The sequence below is a fragment of the Mytilus galloprovincialis genome, chromosome 8, assembly GCF_965363235.1.
Source record: "Mytilus galloprovincialis chromosome 8, xbMytGall1.hap1.1, whole genome shotgun sequence".
Taxonomy (NCBI): domain Eukaryota; kingdom Metazoa; phylum Mollusca; class Bivalvia; order Mytilida; family Mytilidae; genus Mytilus; species Mytilus galloprovincialis.
This window is the reverse complement of record NC_134845.1, coordinates 42,894,147-42,916,979: the sequence shown is the minus strand read 5'-3', so window position 1 is coordinate 42,916,979 and position 22,833 is coordinate 42,894,147. Positions and strand designations below refer to the sequence as shown.

Below are 22,833 nucleotides of genomic sequence, written 5' to 3'. Positions count from 1 at the left end.
AATTGCAACATTTGAAAAAAAAGTAATACTTTCGCTATTTTAACTAATGTAAGAACCAGGAATTATTGTAGTTTTTGCCTGAAAACAACACGACGGATGTCACATTTGGAGCGGGATCTGATTACCCTTCCGGAGCACCTGAGATCACCCCCAGTTGTTTGTGGGGTTCGTGTTGCTTAATCTTTGGTTTCCTATGTTGTGTCTTCTGAACTGTTATTTGTCTGTTTGTCTTTTTTTATTTTTAGCCATTGCGTTGTCAGTTTATTTTCTATCTATGAGTTAGACTTTCCCTCTGGTATCTTTCGCCCCTCTTGTATCCAAAAGTTTACATATTGAACCAACAGAGTGCCAACGTTTGTTAACAGTTTGTATTACTACGTTGGCCCAACTTTTGTTCAACATCGGCAAGTAATATTGCATCATTGGGACAACGTTGGGTGATTGTATTGTTTAAAACATTACAACGTTTAGCTTTTACGTTGGGCCAACATAGGGCCACGTTGTACTTATACATTGGGCGAAAGTTTAAAAAGAACGTTGGGCCAATGCATGTAGATTCTTCGGGCCAATGCATGTAGATTCTTCGGGCCAATGCATGTAGATACGTTAGGCCAATGCATGAAGATACGTTGGACCAACGTTGTGCCAACGTACCAATATTTTCTGGGTAGTTGAGGTTTTGGAATTTGTGTAAGAAGTCCCATTATCTTTTTATATAAGACGAAGTAGCTCATAACAATTCATTCCCAAAAATTAAAGCAGATTCTTGATTTCTATTCTTTTTATTTGGAACCAAAATTATATTAATGCAAATAATTTTAAGGTAAAAGTCTTAGTCAGCATTTTCCCGCCATATCTTCAAAATCAAATATATCAAAAATGAGCTCCATGACCTATCAAAAGTTAAAGCGAGATATGAGCGTCACTGATGAGTCTTGTGTAGACGAAACGCGCGTCTGTCGTACTAAATTATAATCCTGGTACCTTTGATAACTATTTACAACAGTGGGTCGATGCCACTGCTGGTAAACGCTTCGGATAGACATAGTGTGTTTTTGTATCGTATGAATCAGCCATTATTGATAAATGATTTTAAATTAACTCATCATAGATACCAGTAGCCCTTTTCACAAAAAATCTTAAGTGTAAAATTAATCTTACGATTAAAAAATATTTAGTTGAATTGTTAAGGGATATTTTAGACTTACGATACACTTTACACTTAAGATTTCTTTTCTGAAAAGGGCGGCAGGACTATAAGTTTACATTTACGCTTGACGCGCGTTTCGTCTACAACAGACTCATCGGTGACGCTCGAATTAAACATAGTTAAGAAAGCAAAATTTAGTACAAAGTTGAAGAGCATTGAGGACCACAAATTCATAAAGGTTTTACAAAATAGCTAAGGTTATCTATTCCTTGGGAAGATAAGCCGTAGTATTTTAAAACTTAAAAGTTTTGCAAACAGTAAATTATAATTATAACCATATCAATGAAATCATGTCACCACAAAAGTACTGACTACTGAACTGGCGATACTATCGGAGAGTAAACACTCCACCAGCTGTGGCATCTCAGTGGATGTATATAAACTCATCATAGATACCAGGATTTTATCATTACCCTTTGAAAAAGATTCCACTGATCGAGGTTATTTGATGATGTCTTTTTCAAAAGAAGAAATAGTTGAAAAACCAGGTATAACACTCAATATGGTATTTGTCTTAGAATATGGCCAATTCAAATAAGAAAACATTACCAAAGAGTGCAAATTGAGATATCAACAAAAAAAATTTTCCTTTCTATACTTGAACATCCGGCATAGACTTTAAGTTTCTACATTTTAATGATCATTTATGCATTTTCGAATTCGTTGGATCATGAATATTTCTTTGATGTAAACAAATGCTTTTCACTTGTTTTAGAAGTAAAGAAATTTTACAGATAAAAATCTTAAATTGCTTCCTATGCATTAACCTTTTTTAAAATGCATACATTTGCAGCCTGTTTTTTATTTTTATTCGTTTGATGTGTGTGAAAAATGAATATGCATGACAATGATTTAGGGTATATAAGCTGGTGTCCCCTTCAACATAAATCCACACCCATTTGATTGGCAAAAAGTTCAATTCAGAGTTTTAGAGCACACAGCGCTTTTCATACATTATTGAGAAAGGTAAGTGTTTGTTTTTGCAAGGTATTTCCTTCATTTAAGTTGAAATTATAAGGATAATATGATAATTCGATTCAAAGCAGTCGACATTTTGTGTCTTGCTGCAAATAGCTATTTTTTTTTTCACTTTTTTGCTCTTTCCTTTTTTAACATTAAAATTGGTTTGGAATGCAAGTATATTAAACCTACTAAACCGTAGAAAACTCTTATGCATTTACGCTGTACATATTTGTATCGAAATAAGACAGCAATATGAATGAACAACATCTTCTTTCAACAGACCGCAATAGTGATCATAGAAGCAGTCATAAGATATGTTAGAATTGGAAATGTGTAATCAAATATTATTAAAAAAAACCTCATGGCCCCAAGTAATGTGAATTGTTTTCTAAATACCGATATTTGTATTTCGTGATAGTGTTCTAAATGATTTTATTGTAACAAAGAAAAACGCCATGCGTCATTAACTGTTCTTGATTTAACTTCATTTGGATCGCCTAAAGTCGAATAGTTGAAATGTCGTTTAGGTTTGTTTCTTTGTTTGATATAATCGGGAGTTTGATTTGGTTAGGTTTTTACGAACTTTTCATTTTTTAAATATATTTTTGAGTTCGATATTTTAATTATATTTTTTTACTGAATAAGATTAATTTTCATGTTAAATAATATGCGTGTACATTGATTTTCCTTATGACATTTATTTATATTAGAGTCATACACATATTATTTGAGTCATTTTCTTTCTGGCAGATACGCTGATCAACTTCCAAAGCAATTATAATGACACCTATTCTAACATGGGTCTTGTTTGTGTGGATGTATCTTGCAAGTACTGGACAATTTTTACAATTTTTACAATTTTAAGTTACCAAAATTTACATAAGACTCATCAGTGACGCTCATATCAAAATAGTTATAAAGCCAAAAAATACAATGTTGAAGACCATAGAGGATCCAAAATTCCAAAAAGTTGTGCCAAATACGGCAAAAATTAATTTTGGCATCACAAAATAGATTGCGGTGTCCGATGAACCTGTGAACAATGGAAAAGTTATAGTTTGTCATATAAATATCTAAAAATCCGATTACAAATACTAAAAATCCAACATTATGACCCATTAGTTATGCATATGGAATACAATATTTGATAAGTTATTATATATCATGTGCATCATTCAAATTTATATTTTATTTATAGTAAAATGAAAATGTGATCAAGTGATATATATAGAAATTCAACTGATTGAGAAACACTATTATATAATCTATGAAGATTTAAAAAGACTTTGAAATAATACTTATTTTTGTTTATTACTAATTATTAAATAAGCCATACTAAATACTGATAGTACTTTTTCTAGGATTGGGAAGTATTCAAGGCCAAGGTCTCTCCTCTTCCGCCGCAGAAGAAGAGAATGAGGAAGTTAATGGTTTGTTTACAACTCGTACATAATTTAATGTGGTACCTAATACTACAGGGAGACAACTCTGTAAAATCAGCTAAACGTTTTAATCACGTTGTATTGTTAAGGAAATATTAAGATTCTCAATTATCAAAACTAGCGTTTGTTATCAGGCTATGTATCCAACCATTTTTTTCTGAGAAAGCGATTGGTTCAATTGTTTTGGTTCTTTTTCAAAGGATCAGTGTTAATATTTTGTCAAAATTTTATGAAAATTAAACGAGCCAAATTTATTTTAGTCAAGGTGTTGGTTACCACCGTAAATGATCCACAAATGCTAGTGCACCTATTTTCTGATTGGCATTTGCTACAGAGAAACATTTACACACAAACTTAGTTATAAATACGTGAAATGTTACAAAACAATTCAGATGTCATTCATTACATCACACAGCAATCACTAGAAGTAAACTATCATGTCACTTCATTGTCAATATCATACTCTTTTTTTGGTTTATTTTCACGATTAGAAAATAATAATGTAAAATATCTAAAAATATAACACACACAAATTTGATTATGTAAGATGTTTAAAATATGTAACACGCTCAAATTCTATATAATGAAAATTGCCTGACGAGAGTTAATTCAATAGTTGTTTTAAATCTATCTCTGGCTATGAGGTTATTCATAGACTGTTTACATAAATAACATACATCTCGTTACTTTTTTTACATTTCTTATTATTGTAACGGATGATATAGCAAATTTTCACCCGTCGAAAACGTTTTCAATCTTGACTCGCCTCGGTTGACAAGCTTATTTCGAAGAAAAATCTGCTCTTCCGCCCTCTCATAGATGTCCTTTTTATACATTATTCAATGTCAAATGATTGTTTTAAAATCTTTTTTTTTTTTAATCTTTATTTCAGCTGGATTGTCGGTGTCTTTACAACCAGGTATCACAACAGTGGGTGTAGGAAATACAGTGAAATACAGCAAGAACATTACCGATCGCACATCTCTTGCATATGAGAAGGAGGCGGGTGTTTTTACTGTTCCAGCTAATGAAGCTGGTACTTACTCAATATCTGTTACCATGATGTCTGGATATGCACCCGCTCATCTTACTCTAATGAAGGGAACAGATATTTTGGTGTGGCTATTCACTGATAAAACTTTTAACATGGCATCGCAAACTATCAACGTTGCTTTGGCAGAGAACGACCAGATTTCTGTACAAATGAAAAGCGGATCGGACCTGTTTGATGTTTACAACACTTTCAGCGCATGTAGGATAGCCTAAATATAAGATGATAATCCATTATATCAGCCTAAAACATACAATGGGCCCATTAAAATTAAGCAGGGAATGCTATTAAATAAAGTTTACAATTTTTATAGTGTTACAGTGTTTTATTGAGTAGTAAGCTAACAAACACATTCATAGTGTAGTTTAGACTATATACCAAAAACAAAAAACTGTATTCCATGAAGGTATTATTAGTTAATTGTTATGTATTATATCATAACTTCAACTTTGCGATAAATACATTTTTCTAATTCTTACACGATTGATCCTTATCCTGGCATGTTGATTATTTTCAATTAATCAACGTGTAGTTCGTTTTCTCTCACTGCTTTCTTGGTCAAAATTTGGTAATGTCAATTTTTCCTACCTTTCTTCTGAATATCCTATTATCATGACAAGTAACTAAAGGCTCTTAAGAGCCTGTGTCGCTCAACTTGGTCTATTTGCATATTAAACAAAGGACACAGACGGATTCATGACAAAATTGTGTTTTGGTGATGGTGATGTGTTTGTAGATCTTACTTTACTGATCATTCTTGCTTCTTAAAATTATCTCAATTTATAATGAACTTGGCCCGTTAGTTACAGAGAAAAATATTTTGTTAAAATTAACAAAAATTTACAAAATTTACAAAAATTTACAAAAATTTACAAAATTTACAAAATTATTAAAAAAAGGGCAATAACTCCTAAAGAGGTCAACTGACCTTTTTGATCTTGTTGACTTATTTGTGGATCTTCCTTTGCTGAAAATTTTTGCTGTTTACAGTTTATCTCTATTTATAATAATATTCAAGATAGTAACCAAAACCTGCAGTTGTTGGATTCATCTGAAAATTTCAGGGCAGATAGATCTTGACTTGCAAAACAATTTAACGCCAGTCTGAATTACTCTTAATGCTTTGGTTTCAGAGTTATAAGCCGAAATCTACATTTCGCCCCTATGTTCTATTTTTAGCCATGGCGGCAATCTTTGTTGGTTGGCAGGGTCACCGCACACATTTTTAAACTAGATACCTTAATGATGATAATGGCCAAGTATGGTTAAATTTGGACCAGTAGTTTTAGAGGAGAAGATATTTGTAAAAGATAAGAAAAAATTACGAAAAATTGGTAAAAAATGACTATGAAGGGTCATTACACCTTAAGGGGTCAACTGACCATTTAAGTCATTTAAACTTATTCGTAGATCTTAATTTGCTGAACATTATTGCCGTTTACAGTTTACCTCTATCTAAAATAATATTGAAGATAATAGCCAAACAAACGGTATAATTTCCTTAAAATTGCCAATTCAGGGACATCAATCCAACAACCTATTGTCCGATTCTTCTGAAAATTTCAAGGCAGATATATCTTTACCTGATAAACAATTCTAACCCATGTCAGATTTGCTCTAATGGCTTTGATTTCAGAGTTATAAGTCAAAATCTACATTTTACCCCTATGTTCTATTTTTAGCCATGGCGGCCATCTTGTTTGGTTGGCCGGGTCACGCCACACATTTTTGAACTTTATACCCAAATGATGATTGTGGCCAAGTTTGGTTTAATTTGGCCCAGTAGTTTCAGAGAAGAAGATTTTTGTAAAAGCTAACGACGGACGACGACGGACGACGGACACCAAGTGACGAGAAAATATCACTTGGCCCTTCGGGTCAGGTGAGCTAAAAAGGCGACCATGTCTGATGATGACATAAAGATCATTCGAATCTAGGGATTGACTTTTCAGATTGCTTAAAAAATATTACTGAAACAGATTATACCACAAAATATTGTGCAATACGATAATTTTAGTAACAAAGCATGATGGAAAAAATGCGGGGTCACCTACTTAGTTTTGTTACTATAGCAAATTCAGTTTTCCCGAATATTTACATGATATTGACTTGTTTTTCCCATTATATTAAACCTACAAGCATACAGAGTAATTATTGTTTCATGTTAAACAGAATTTGTGCCTATTAAATACAGATTCAAGAGTTTATGACTCTTAATATTTTGATCTTAGAACATGATTTAATTTTATTCCCGCCAAAAATAAAATATAAGAATGAAAAATGTTTCCAGTATTTATAAATATCTACTAGTGATTTCTTTATTAAAATTTCAGGAAGAAACGTGACATGTGAAAACAAAAACAGCATATGTCACCGACCTTACAAGAAAAGTTATGAGTAATTTTCTTTTGTTTTTCTCATTCGTTTCTCGAAGAAAAGAGTTGTCGTTCTTCCGAATATCGAATCTGACGTTATAGTAAAAATTGTTTTTATTGAAAACAATATTGCACATTTCCATGTGACAACTCTCCATCAGAGACCAAAAATCAAAGAAACTATATGTCACTATACCGTCTTCAACAATGAGCAAAACCCATACCGCATAGTCATCTATAAAAGGCTCCGAGATGACAAAGTAAAGCAATTTAAACGAGCAAATTAAAGACCTTATTTATGTACAACAAATTACCAAAAAACAAATATGTAAAACATAAACAAACGACAATCACTGAATGACAGGCTCCTGACTTGAGACAGGCACATACATACAGAATATGGCGGGTTATTAAACTTGTGAGCGGGATACTAACCCTCACGAAAGCTGGGATAGGGTTATAACAGTACAACATAAGAAAGTATAATAAAAATCAGTTGAAAAAGGATGAACTCATCAGCTGGACAAAAATACAAGTGGACGTGACCGGTTACTTGTCGACCCAACAACCAAACGACACTGGGTACAGATCTGAGAGTACTTGCAGTTAACTGACAGCTAGTTCAAAGCCACTAACAACTAAAAAAATCATGCATCCAAGACTTCATTATCAATCCGTACACATCCAACATCCAATGGATTTAGTAAAGGCGTAACAAACAGTCGGAGAAAAACATGACCTTGTGCAATGCCTAGATACAGGTATCGACAGATTGTAGATCCATGAATGTGTATATGTATATAACATAATAGTAATATTTAGTTTGCTATTAATTTACTGATAACAAAATTGTTCTTTATACCAATAAAAACAATATTCAATGATCTTATTACAGTGTTGAATGTGTAACCTTTTAGAATAAGTTTATTTAAGGGATCGACAAGTTTACAAGGATGGTTTTAAATTTCCGGGTACTGTTAACATGATTTACGTAAAATGGAAAATGTGCTATCCCGTTTGACATAAGTTTTCTAAGGTACAACCAAACTTTAAAACCAAATCTTTATATCTATGGAAAAATTTAGTAAAGGCTTTACTAACGGGAAGGATTGTGCCTGATATTCATATGATGAAATCATAATCTTTCAATCAGTTTAATTGAAGTCTGGAGCTGGCATGTCAGTTAACTGCTAGTAGTCTGTTGTTATTTATGTATTATTGTCATTTTGTTTATTTTCTTTGGTTACATCTTCTGACATCAGACTCGGACTTCTCTTGAATTGAATTTTAAATGTGCGTTTTGTTATGCATTTACTTTTCTACATTGGCTAGAGGTATAGGGTGAGGGTTGAGATCTCATAAACATGTTTAACCCCGCCACATTTTTGCGCCTGTCCCAAGTCAGGAGCCTCTGGCCTTTGATAGTCTTGTATTTATTTAATTTTAGTTTCTTGTGTACAATTCGGAAATAAGTATGGCGTTCATTATCACTGAACTAGTATATATTTGTTTAGGGGCCAGCTAAAGGACGCCTCCGGGTGCGGGAATGTCTCGCTACATTGAAGACCTGTTAGTGACCTTCTGCTGTTGTTTTTTCTATGGTCGGGTTGTTGTCTCTTTGACACATTCCCCATTTCCATTCTCAATTTTATTTAAGTAATTTCTGGTAACGAAATCCCTGGCGTAATAATTTACAAGTATAACACATAGATTACGTTCGTTAAAATCAAAAAGGTCACAACAGACACGGGCATAGCGAACAATATCTTATTACATTGAGCTTAATACACAATAGTTCATTGAGAGAATTACATATTTTGTAAATATAAAAGCACAATATTATTTAAATTATCTCTATAAATAATATTTGTAACAGTTCAAATTTCAATATACACTAAATTTATAATTATGGACTTTATGAGATATTTTTAGCTTAGGGTTGTGATTTGTGTATAATTATGGTTTGTTAGGATACACTTACATGTTTGTTTTAATAACTGTTTTGTGTACATGTTGAATGGTATAAGTTTCAACCTATATTGTTTAACCTATATAACTTTTGTATTTGTCCACTTGAACTAAGTTTATAGATTTAAAAGTTTTTATGGTATTACACTAGACAAAAAGGTACGGTAAAATTTCCCGGTATTTAATTTACTCACAGTGTCGAAGTTGCAAAGTTGAAGAGATCTAATGGAATATTAAATGTCAAAAAGCCTTTCCGTTTTGAATTTTCATTGGTGCTCAGAATTTTTGTGATTTTAATTTTTATATTTAAAAAAATCTCATGTGTGATATTCTTGATATCTTAAATCATCTAGTACATTTTAAGCTTTTTTTCAATACAATATTATTTGTTGAAAAACAATACCATACATTAATGAAACTATAGGCTCTAAAGAGCCTGTGTAACTCACCTTGGTCTATGTGCATATTAAACAAAAGACACAGATGGATTCATAACAAAATTGTGTTTTGGTGATGGTGATGTGTTTGTAGATATTACTTTACTGAACACTCTTGCTGTTAACAATATATCGATCTATAATGCACTTTGCCCAGTAGTTAGAGAGAAAAACATTTTGTAAAAATTAACCAAAATTTACAAAATTTATGAAAAAATTTGAAATTGACTATAAAGGGCAATAAATCCTTAAATGGTCAATTGACCATTTTGCTCATGTTGACTTGTTTGCTCATTGTTGAAGGCCGTACTGTGACCTATTGTTGTTAATGTCTGTGTCATTTTGGTCTCTTGTGGACAGTTGTCTCATTGGCAATCATACCACATTTTCTTTTTTATATTATTTGTAGATCTTACTTTGCTGAATATTATTGCTGTTTTAAGTTTATCTCTGTCTATAATAATATTCAAGGTAATAACCAAAAACGGCTAAATTTCCTTAAAATCACCAATTCGAGGCGCCAACCCAACAACCAGTCTTCCTATTCATCTGAAAATTTCAGGGCAGATAGATTTTGACATGATAAACAATTTTACCAATGTCAGATTTGTTCTAAATGCTTTGGTTTCGAGTTATAAGCCAAAATCTACATTTTACCCATATGTTCTATGTTCAGCCATGGCGGCTTAAAATCAAATACTTAGTTGTAATTAATTTATCTTGAAAGAAATGGCTTCAAAAATTGTAAGACAATTTTTCATCTCACATCATAGACATGCATTAGCTCATAATAGTTTACATAACGTTTCTGCAATGATGGTCAAATTCTTTTGTGTATTTATTTGTCGATTAAGACAATACAGGAAATTTGAGCACAGTAACTTCTATGTCAGACATTGGGCTGATCAAGATAGTTTTTGATAACGTTTCGTCACCAAGGGCATCACCAATCCAATAGTCATGATGTTGTGTTGACATGTAAAATAATTGATACGTTAGTTGTTTCCTGTAAATTTACTGTTAATAAACATGTTTTTCTACCCCAAGAATGGATTGACTAAGTCCTGTTTTACTGGAGTTTTTTTGGAATTTTCAGGTTTTATTACTCTTTTTCTTTGTATTTTATTTAAACTTTGAACTGTTTTAATTTGAGCGTCACTTTTGGTTCTTATGCAGACAAAACACGCGTCCGTCGTAAACAATCCTTGATGAGATTTGTATACGTGTCAAATAAACAACGTGTTATAGATAACAGTGATGTGGAGAACATACCAATACAGCAAATAAACTGCACAGAGAGAAAAAACAGAAACCCATTAGAAAGAGCAGTAACAAAGGGAACTAAAAAAAAGATAAAGGCCGAATCTAATGATAGTTTTGATATCTGAAAAAAAATGTTTATCAGCGAACTAACTTGGAATGTTAACAGTTATGCCAATAACACAGAAAATTATTATATTATTTAGAAAGTGAAATATAAAGGTGTTGTTTTGTGTTCTACTGCCACTTATATTACTAATGGCTTACTCAGCATGAGTATAAAATGACACAGATGTGAGATATCAAACGCAGTAAGTTTCTGAAACTGAGATATTTGTACTTTGCATTGTTTAAATATTTCAATTCTTGAATTACCAATTACAAACTGATTACAGTTTGCACATTGCGTCTCTGCATTTTACTGCATTAGAGAAAAAGTACTATAAATACCTAAGTTTATTACCAATAGCCAAATATTGTCATTGTATTAAATGGTATTAACTTCTTGATACTAGTATTTGATTTAAATATAAATATAAATGAAGTATGTTGGCAAGATTAAAAGCTTTTTAAGCTATTTGACCGTCAGCTAAATAATGAAATACACCTACAGTTTTTTCATTCCTTTTTATGAGAAACCTTTCGTGTTCTTGATCCAAGAACAAAATGTCCTCTAAATTCCCTCCCAGCTTTTGTGTCTTGCAACTGCGTCTAATTCGGTACCGCCATAAATTAGTTCAACTTCAATCTCTCTTGTTTTATTCTTTCCTGGTGCAATTCCAGAAAGATCTACTTTCAGCTTTCCAACGTAGAAGCATCCAGGCTCATCTGTAAACTTTGGACTTTTTTTCTTCGTGGCATATACTTTAAAATCCATGCCCATTTGATTTGGGTCAATCGTTTTATATGTTTTACGTACAGAGCTTCCTAGAGTGATAGTTTCACCTTCTTTTACATGAATACAAAAGATCTTATCACAATGATATTTTCCGTCGATGGCTTCTGTCATTTTCTTGCTCGCAGGATGTTCTTTTCTGTCAAATGGTTCGGTAGTCTCTATACCGTAGGTGTACACACTTATTCTTGATGAAAATATTTCTGGTTTGTGTCCGTATATAACCGAACCCTTGATTACTGCTATAGCTGGCTCCATTGGAACTTTAACGCGCACAGATGGAAACTCCTTTTGAATACAGTCGTATAACAGATGACAATATGAGAAACCTCCGACCATGAATATTGTTCTGATATCATTGATATCCTTCTTCTGGTATAATTCTTGTAAGTGTCTTTTTATTTCATTTATGGTCTTTTCAAACAGTTTTTTAAATATAGAAATGTCAATTAACAGTTTATCCCGACTAAGTTGTATGTGGTTTATAAATGTATTGTTTGTAGAAACTATTTCATTTATATCTTTCTTATTTATTTGCTTACAAAGCTCATTAACTATACTTGGAAGACGAATTGGAACTTTTCCAGTGGCTGCAACAGAAAAATCCTTGCGTTTAGCTACTTCAAAAACTCTAAACAAATCCATGTAATCATTATGATGTTTTGACTTGAGTTCTTCATAAACTTGATTTCCAACAATATCAATGAGGAGTTGTTTAAATTCTTGGTCTACCTTAGTACCACCCCAGTCACCTCCGTTAGCTCTGTGAAGTTCTTGTATCCGACCATTTTCTTTGATTTGATGAATAGCAATATCAACAGTACCTCCTGAAAAGTGTCAAACTTGGTTGAAATAGATTCTTTGAATTGATACATTTAAAAACAATATTATTAATTGTCTTATGTCTTTTTCACGATTATATTAAAACTCATAGAAGGTAAGATGAAGGTATCCTGTTTTTGTAGACAATGACTTATCATTTAACTTTACCTTGTTTTCAGGCCCGATCCTAACCCTTCAAAAAAATTGTAAGTCAGATTTTCAAAGTAAGAATAACATCAATCAAACGTACTCATCTTATTAAGTCTATCCAAAATATTTTTGCAAAAAATTCCGCTCAAGTCGATGCTAGGTCAGATTTTCTTCTTTTTTTTTTTGATGATTTTTTTTTTTGCACTGTTTTTTGTTTTGATTGGGTTTGTGTTGCTCAGTCTCAAGTGTTCCATAGTGTGTTTTGTATACTGTTGCGTGTCTATTTGTACTTACTTTTGCCATTGCGTTGTCAGTTTGTTTTCAACTTACTAGTCAAAAAACGAGATAAAAGTATTCTGGTCAAAGTACGCCGACTGCGGTGTTTACAATGTATTAATTTGTGATAAGCTTTGGTGTATAAATGAACCACTAGTGGCAGGTCAATGCTATTTTGTATACAGTTGTTTAAGGATTGGCATATCTTATGGTCATATGTTATGACACCAAAAACATTACTTAGTTTTCATGTGATTATGTCATTTTAAGGGGAATCGCTAGTGGTTGGTCAATGATAATTGGTTTGAAGTTGTATAAACATTGGCACATCTCATTTAAACGCAGAATATTTAGCTATTTCCCTTCACTAATGGTCTATTGACACTTTTGCTTTCTTTACATGTATTAGTTTGTGGTTATGTCAGTTGGTAACTATTAATGGTAAGTCAATGATATTTGGTATGCAACGTTTTGGGCATTTGTAAATTTAATTTCCTATGAGATTAAATAACCCCACCCAATCGTTGCTGTTCATTGACTTAGAAACTTTGACATTTTTTACACGTTAACGTTTGTGTTCAGGTTTGTTAAAAGGGAACGATTCATGAAAAGTAAATGGAACTTGGTATGTAGTTGTATTATAATGGCACATCTCATGCCTTTTGAGATTGTTTAGTCCTGTACCTTCAATCATATGGTCATTGCCTTTGAATATTTGCATAACTTACATGTAACAAAAATGCTATTTCAAATTCAACATTTACATTTATAAAAAAAAAAATAGGCGAGACTTTACTTATTCCAGGCATATATTTCCTTAGTCGTATTTGGCACAACTTTTTGGAATTTTGGATCCTCAATGCTCTTCAACTTTGTAATTGTTTGGTTTTATAAATATTTTGATATGAGCGTCACTGATGAGTCTTGTGTAGACGAAACGCGCGTCTGGCGTACTAAATTATAATCCTGTTACCTTTGATAACTATTTACTATGTGTTAACAATTTATTATTTATACAAGTTAACTTACCTCCAGCATCAAGAACAAGTACCTTTTCTCCCTTTTCTAAGTCAAATGAGGTTTCTCTTTTCATCCATTCAATACAGTAAAGAGATGCCGCCTCAGGTTCCAGTGCAACTACTAGTTGACCTTGTGATATTCCTGCCTGTAAAATGTAAATCGATGGCTTTATTTATAAGGTATATACTTCTTTAAAGGTTGACCATAGAGGTTACCCTGTTAAAACCAAACATCTTCACTCAAACTAAGACTAGAGATGACTTCTGATAATTACTTTCAGTCAGTTTACATCTTATGAATCATATGTTTTAAGTAAATTATCATGATCTATTTATGAAAATGACCATGACCTTTCGAAGTCGAAAATAAAATGTTCATGCGTAGTTTATTGTTTGTATAACAATCAGAAGATGTGGGTTAGTAACTTATAATACAACCCTCCACAAGAAACAAAATGACACAGAAACTAACTCTAAAGGCCACAGTAGGCCTTCAATCATAAGCAAAACCCATACCGCATAGGACGAATGTCAAACATTTCTAATGAGAAACTAATGGCCTGATTTATTAACAACATTATGAAAGAAAACAAATGGGGAATATAGCAACTGATAACCACAACTCAATAATAGGCTCATTACTTAAAACAGGCATAGACAGAATGTCGACGGCTTTACTGGTTTGAAGACACACATCCTAATCTGTTTAATTTTATTGTAATATATCGTTTATAAATTTTCGGACCAAATATTTTTAACTATGGAAAAATTCAGCAAAGATTATAAGAATTTTGGGTAACAAAATCCCTGACATGATTATTAGTAATACAAAGACTACAGTAATTGAAATATAAAATTTCTCAACTAACACGAGCATAGAGAAAAAGTTGTGGTACATAAACACCATAAGAAATTCACAAAGGAACATCGCCTTTCAAAAATGTAAAATATACAATAGGGAACAAAAAGTCATCCCTTTAGGCGTAATTTTTATTGTAGAGTTTCTCGTGTAAAACTGAAATATCTTAAGCTAGGAATGGACAGTTTATTTAGTCATTACCGAAATTTTTCGGAAAAACAGAATCTAACCTGGTTAGCTGCCTGTCTCATAAACAGTTTAGCTCGATCATTCCATAATGCAGGAACAGTAAGAATCCATCGTATTTGATCTCCATTGTATAAATAGTGTTGCCTTTTACACATGTCTAACAAATTGGTTTTTAGATAACTAATAGCAGCAGAAAACACGTCTAATGCTAGCATTTCTTTGCCAGTTTCATCTTTTAACATCATATCCATATCTATATTCTATAATAGAGTAACAATTTGCTAGTATTTGTAGAAAATATATCAAAAATGATATAAAGTACGGTGTTGTCCAGTCCAAATACTAGTAACACCTGTCATAATTTTCGAAGTTTTAGATCTGTATATACCAGAATATTTGTATAACCTGCAATTTAACCGATTAGATTTCTGTCGTAATTGAGAATTGTGGATTCCAATGACGATGATGTGTGAACAACAGAAGACGCGTATCGATTCGTTCTCGCTCTTTTGGAGTGTGTGTTTGTAACCTTGATTTATCTTCTTAATCGATTTGTGATATTCAAACATCGGCAAACCACTGTTTTCTTTATTTTATTTTAAATAAGTCAAAAGTTAAAAAAAATAAAAAATTCCGAACTCAAAGGAAAATTCTAAAACTCAGTAAACATTAATGACATGTCATTAAATTTAAAATACAAAGTCATTCTGCAGATAATCGAAATCGTTTGACAAACGCATAGTTTGCAACGATCTTCCATTGAGAGAATATTCAGTCATTTACTTCATTATAGTTCCACTTCATTTCGCAAGTAATAAAATGACTATGCCTCGTGAACTCTAAGTAAAATAAGTTATAAAATAAAATTCAAGAATAGTAAAATCAAACGGAAAATTACTGATGCATCAACTGATACATAGCCACACTTTTGCGTCTATAGGAAAGCGAATCAAACGTCAACGTCTACGTCGCGAATCCCTTTTTGCAGTCCAAACGCAGCTTGTACCGAGTATTATTTAAAACTTCAAGAAGAATAAAGTATACTGTATACTTTAATTATCATAATATCTTATTTAAACTACTCGAAAAAGACTTCCTACCTTTTCGCTTTAAGGATGTCCTTAGGTGGAATTAAAAAACAATCAAGAATTTAAAATTGATATTTTTAATCGGAGGAGCATTAGTTAAGAAACAAAATAAGCTAAAAAATATTGATAGGTCATGGAGCTCCTTTTCGAGATATTTGATTTTTGAAATGTGGCGGGAAAAGGCTGACTCGGACTTTTACCTTATATTTGCATTGATATTATTTGGGTCTTAAATCAAAAGAAAATAAATCAAGAATTTGCTTAAATTTTGGCAAATGACCTTTCATGAGCTATTAAGTCTTATATAAAAAGATAAATGGGTGCTATGAGGCAAAATATTTTATCTTGTATCATATGGTAAAAAAACAAGGATTCCGAACATCTAACACAAATTCCAAAACCTCACCTAAGTACATCCTTAATTTTTTTTATTTTACATAGGAACTTTTAAGAAAGTGTTGTATTCAAAATTTGATTAGGTCGGCTTCACTTTTTTCATTTTTAGAAATATTTATGTAGAAAAGTAAATGCTTAAAACATGATTTATACTTTTTGTAAGTAAAGAACAAATCTGTTGGTTTATTATAATTATACTCTTATTTCAGATTTTTCAACAATAAGGAAAGGTGCAAATTCAATCATGTTCATTCGTTCGATGTATGAAATTGCATAATTTATAGCTAAGTCACTTTCTAAGAGTTTTATTTGTTGTTTTTTTTTAGAAAAAATACATTCATAATCAGATAAAAAGTTATTTCCTAATAAATGTTTTTGGAATAAAGACTCGATTGCTCTTACCAAATTCTCGAAGAGGACCATTTTAAATCTACGAAAGTAATACCAGTCACGGTGTTTGTCATCCTGTGCTAAATTAGCATAATCCGTCTCAGCTTCGAATCCAAAAGAGTGAAACTTTTTGTCTGCATCTAACAAAATAGTGGTCGATGTTTTCGATGACTGGTAAACTTCATTTGGCCACACCATAGCATATACAAGAAGGGGATTGCTCTTGTAGTCATCTTTTGATGAAAAAGCATACCCTGAAAATGTTGTTCCAAAATCGATGGCTGCAACTAACTTAAAATCATTTTTTTCTATAGATTTACTTCCTGGTGCTGTACAATAGAACATTAATTATCCTGATTAGCATATCATCATCGTAGTCAGTCTGTTTATGTTTAAAATTTCTAAATAGCAAAATGATTATGAAAATATACGAGTTAGGTAAAGCTTAGACTGGTTCCCTATCGCAATATTAAGTATGTTACACATATACCAATATATCTCGTGAGAGAGTATGCTAAAAGCTATTACCTGGAACGTAGTACCGGGAAGCAGGATAGGTAAAGCTGTAGACATACACATTAAAAATATGTTATAAAAGGCAACGATTACAGTAGTTTATAAATATTCAATATTCGTAAATCTATCTTTAATGGACCTGTAACGAGATAAAATTCGAGAGAAATATCCTTCTCCAAAGTGTTGCCATTCAGTTGGGGAATTGTTAAATTGAACTTAAACTAAGGGTACAACTGCCTTGAGAAATATTGGACTGAAGGCATTTTACTGTATTGGTGTTATGATTTATGAAGTTGAAACTTTATAAATGTCGGTGCACCCGAAATGTTTTGATGAATTAACTCTCATCCTCAATGCTCAACCCCAAAAACATCTGTGCTCGAGCTTGAATTTACCTACATGCGTGATCTACAAACAAGTCAGCTTAGGTTACATTGTTCTTTTTCTTTCTAGGGTTTAAATACTGCCATTTTAAAATGGATTATAGGATGAGACTTCATGAATATAGGCAACAGTAGTATACCACTGTTCGAAATTCATCAATCGATTTAGAAGAAAACAAATCCGGGTTACAAACTAAAACTGAGGGAAACACATCAAATATAAGAGGAGAACCACGACACAACAGAAATACAGCACTACAATGCAACACACACAGAAACGAACTATAATCTAACAATGGCAACTATCCTGACTAGGTACAAGACATTTTAAGAAAAAAAATGGTGGGTTTAACCTGGTTTTGTGGTTAGCCAAACCTTGCTTTGAAATCTGTTAAGGGTGTTGTTTCCGTTTGGTTTTTTTGTTTTTTTTCCTGAATTGTAGTATTTGACAAACAGCTTTGGATAGCTTCATGTTGGTGCAAGGCCATTTTGACGTTGCTTTCCAAACTAACATGTCGTATTTTATTTACTTATTTAAGTGTAACGGTCACCCTTTTTCGTAGATTAAATGTGCCTGTTTTGTATGTGTGTTTTACATTAATGACATATAGTCTAAATTAACCAAATGAGTGGTCTCGGAGGAGTCGACCATTGTGTCGATTGCTGGTGGTTGTGCTCGATTGTCAAATAGCTTTTTTGATGTAACTTCTTTTATATATTTTGTAAAGTATTAATGAAAATTCCTGTAAACCAACTAACTTCAGGAGCGATTTGTTTTCGCGACTTTCGTGAGTAAAAATATTACGCAAAAATAAATTGTAACGAATGTATAAAACACTGATATCTCTAAAATTTTAAAATCGTGATATCAAATCTCAACGAACAGTGTTACTAGTGTATAGGGCATAATGCGAAAAAAATATCCTTGAAAATAAGTTGGTTTACAGTATTAACACTATAATAAATTGCATGAAAATCATAACTTATCTGTTGAGTGTTTGAACAGTGTGTTTCACATTAAACAGCTTGTTTTGTTTTCACTTTTAACTTAATCATTTAAATGTCATTGTCATTGTAATTACTTTTTAAGGATTTTGACATTTTCCTCTTCTACTCCCTGAAATAGAGAGAGTAAAACGTTCAATTGGAAAAATGTTTTAAGATTACAACAGGCAAAACATACACTAGAGACTTTTTATATTATCAATAATAGTTTAAAAGTTACGCAGATTTGTGAAAAGAGTTGCAGATTCATAAGTAGATAAAGGCAGATGTGGTGTGAGTGCCAATGAGACAACTCTCCATCCAAATAACAATTTAAAAAAGTAAACCATTATAGGTTAAAGTACGGCCTTCAACACGGAGCCTTGGCTCACACCGAACAACAAGCTATAAAGGGCCCCAAAATTACTAGTATAAAACCATTCAAACGGGAAAACCAACGGTCTAATCTATATAAACAAAACGAGAAACACGTATATATTACATAAACAAACGACAACTACTGTACATCAGATTCCTGACTTAGGACAGGTGCAAACATTTGCAGCGGGATTAAACGTTTTAATGGATCCAAACCTTCTCCCTTTTTCCGAAACAATAGCATAACATCACAACATAGAAAAACATACGATAAAATATCAATTGGCAGACTTAACTCAATCAAAAAACGTATGATTACACAATGAACGAATAAATTTGATCTGCGATATCTGAATACAAATGCACACTTAAATAAATATTAGAGACAAACATTCATGACCAAAAAGCTGACAAACAAATTCAAACACACTGAGAAATATTTAACCAATCAATGTTCACTATAGAAAAAAACCGGTTTTTTATAATCTTGAAGTTTATACAAAGGTTGTAAGAATAAGTGAAAAATTGAGGATATTACAAATAATCAAAGCTGGTGTACAGACAAGATCCATATAAATAAAAAATAAGAAAAAAAGCATTATAAACAGTATCAACAGGTCGAATTAACAAGAAAATACGATTTGAGAGTACTCGCAGTTACTGACAGCTAGTTAAAAGCCAAAACCAATTAATAGTAAAAAATCATGCATCAGATACTAAAATCGACTAAAACACATCACAGGGATTTAGTATTTTAACGTCATTAATAGTCAAAGAAGACATGACTTGTGCAATACCAAAAATAAATGTATCGACAGGTAGTAGTATAGTGAAGAGCGACTTCTATAGAAACAAAAGTTAACGTGTCTGTGTCTCTATACATCTCGCCTCAAAAGATAATGAAATTTAGTTATGTTTTAATTTGCTAATGACAAAATCAATATTAGTGCCAATGTGAACTATATTCAGAGATCTAATTACAATATTGGTACGATAACCCTTACTTATAAGTTTGTTTAAAGGTTCGATGAGTTTACAAGGATCACATAGTGATTTCCTAGATCCATATAACAGCTTAACTATATAGAAAAGTGAACTAACATTACTACTCATATGCATCAATCTGTACAATAACTGCAACCATGAAAACAATTGCAAAACAATGAAAACAACACTTCATAATTTTCATGCGTCTATGAACACTCAAAGCCAATTATTAGAAAGCCAAGCATGTATGAGATCAGAAACTTTTGTAGAGCTATATGCCAAATAAAAACATTAATAATAGCCAAATTCATTTAAACTGCCTAACTCACAATAACTCACCACTTTAAATTTCAGTCTTTCTTTTTGAAAGCCTAATTCAATGAAGTATCATCTTGTCACATTCCCTTCAGTTTTCAAAGTTGCTGTCTTTATATCGTGTTTTGTCAATGCCACACCTATAATAATTTATGTTCCTGTGTAATAACAAATCATCAGAATTACATATTCCAATCGATAGACATGTGTTTCTTCCAGAAACCAATATATACTAACATCTTCGTCATTTTGTCTCTGCTGGATAGGTGTCCCATGCTTGCTGTAAATCATTTTATGTAAATAATCATTATATTAATGCCTGGCTGTAAACTTTCCGACAAATCTGCAGAACTAAGTGGCTTAAATCTTGTGAATTTATTTGATGGAGGAACATCCATTCAAAGATTCATATTTTGAAATTGAGGTAAAAATTATTTGATATCGATGATATATATCAGATTTTCGAATAACTTTTAAACTAATTGGCCGTTTTTCTAGGATTTGTACAGACAAAAAGTAAAATATAACATACCTAAAATTAATTACAACTGCTGTTATCTAAATTTGACGATATACAAATAAACAGAACTGGACTAAAAAATATACTTACAATGTAAGAAAAGAGGAAGTAAATAGGTAAGTAGATAGGTATAAACACATCTTTTAAGAGGACACGTCACCAAGCAGTATAAAGTGATCGATAATATACATTTAAACCATTTTATCATAGCACATTGACAAAACCAAAGACGATAAAATTTTGATAGTAATCCATCCGTATATTTAAATAAAATAATCGTATCTAACTTAAATTACAACTTTATAGCCAATATGATTTGGGTATGATAGAATGCTTATATATTGTATTGAATTGGAGTTTGTTTCTTTATTGTGTTTAAAATAGTATTATCTGTATGTAATAAATAAATCCAAAGTCTATCTTAGAACAGAGTTACAGGGTTTTTTTGGAGAAAAAAAGATATTAATGATACTGCCTGGTAATTTGCTATTGTGCATCAAAAGATGAATACTCGGCCGACTATTTTTCTAGTATTAATTTCAAAGACTTATTATGATTGTTTTTTTTTAAGGTACTGATTTTGATATTATACAAATAGCTGCAGCATATGACGACAAAATTATAGTCGCTATATGGTACCGGTTCAACGTATTTTTGCTTCTAAAACAACCGGGTTTTCAAAACGTTGTTTAATTTTATCTGCAAACGGGGAAACAATGCAGACAGATGACGGAAGTGAAATTTGTAAACACTACATTTCTTGGCGTCCAAGTGAAAAACATAACAAAGTAGAGAACAAAGCAATTATTAGAAAACCGGGAAATATATTATGTAAAATGCACTTAATAAAAGATACAATTAATGTATTTTGTCATAGTTTTTTTTTTTAAATAGTTCATTTCTGTATATCTTTTGCTGAAGTAAATGATAAAAATAATATTATATTGGTTACATTTCATTTTTCATTTATGTTTTGGTTGATTTTTTTTATCATGTTTATCATCAAAAATATAAAATAATATTATACTGTTGCTTTTATCCTCTGTTTGGGCCTAAACTAGACATATTTTATATCAGATGTATTACATTTGACGTTCGTAGTCCGTTAAATTTTCACTTTTCACTTTTTGAACTTCTACTTTGGAACCACTTAAAGGACCGATATAATGAATTGTCATTTTTTTCTTGCTTGTTGAATCGTCTGATAAAAAGATCATAACATGTCATTTTTGATATCAGATGTATCATAAGCCCTCTTCAATATCAACCATCGAGCCTATTTGGGATGGTGACCTACATTCAAAGTTCTCATACATCCACTAACAAACACAAAAAAGGGACCCGTGCTTATACTGAAGTTTGTCATCTTAGAGTAACATTGATATCTTTATTGTAGTATACAATTTCACAAGTTACTGCAAATTCAAGACAATATAAATTGGATTTGAACGAAGTTCTAGTCCTTGCGAATAGTCCTATATTGCCAAACTATCTCGTTATCATACACAGAAAATATACAAGCAGGTTAAACTTATATATCAACAACTAAACGTTTTGTACACAATTTTAATCGGTGAATTAATGATTTTTAAACATGGAAATTGTTCTGGCATCATACAGATATTTAACAAAATATTGGACTGATTTAAATAAATCTTTGGAAATCATTTTTTTTTCATGATAGTTTAACAATCGAAAGTGACACGCTCTTTGTAGACGAAACGCGCGTCAGGCGTAAATACTATATTTAATCCAGGTATCTATAATGAGTTTATTTACAATCACTGTGTCGATGCCACCGCTGGTTGAGTTTTAATTCCCCGCGGGAATCACCAGCCCAGTACATTTTTGCACCTGTCCCAAGTCAGGAGCCTCTGGCCTTTATTAGTCTTGTATTATCTTTAATTTTAGTTTCTTGTGTATGATTTGGAGTTTAATATGGGCTTTGGCGTTCATTATC

General features: G+C 31.9%; 2 protein-coding genes across 4 annotated transcripts; one reads left to right on the top strand and one right to left on the bottom strand.

The window, feature by feature from the left end:
• Window positions 1-2,100: 2,100 nt before the first annotated feature.
• LOC143043296 (uncharacterized) lies at window positions 2,101-4,981 on the top strand. The gene is made up of 4 exons (XM_076215677.1): window positions 2,101-2,176; window positions 2,924-3,002; window positions 3,535-3,603; window positions 4,508-4,981. Exons 2-4 carry the CDS (start codon window positions 2,954-2,956, stop codon window positions 4,879-4,881), a joined length of 492 nt encoding a protein of 163 aa, XP_076071792.1. The 5' UTR covers window positions 2,101-2,176; window positions 2,924-2,953; the 3' UTR covers window positions 4,882-4,981.
• Window positions 4,982-11,147: 6,166 nt separating this feature from the next.
• LOC143041992 (heat shock 70 kDa protein 12A-like) lies at window positions 11,148-21,085 on the bottom strand. Of its 3 annotated transcripts, none has more exons than XM_076214188.1 (7): window positions 20,964-21,085; window positions 20,378-20,493; window positions 18,772-18,806; window positions 16,803-17,119; window positions 14,958-15,176; window positions 13,879-14,014; window positions 11,148-12,428 (listed from the first exon to the last, which is right to left on the bottom strand). In XM_076214188.1, exons 3-7 carry the CDS (start codon window positions 18,788-18,790, stop codon window positions 11,380-11,382), a joined length of 1,740 nt encoding a protein of 579 aa, XP_076070303.1. In that variant the 5' UTR covers window positions 18,791-18,806; window positions 20,378-20,493; window positions 20,964-21,085; the 3' UTR covers window positions 11,148-11,379. The 3 variants fall into 3 exon arrangements, with proteins under 3 accessions (XP_076070303.1, XP_076070302.1, XP_076070301.1); XM_076214187.1 differs by lacking the exon at window positions 20,964-21,085 and adding an exon at window positions 20,886-20,931 and having other exon boundaries at window positions 20,378-20,511; XM_076214186.1 differs by lacking the exon at window positions 20,964-21,085 and having other exon boundaries at window positions 20,378-20,607.
• Window positions 21,086-22,833: the final 1,748 nt, after the last annotated feature.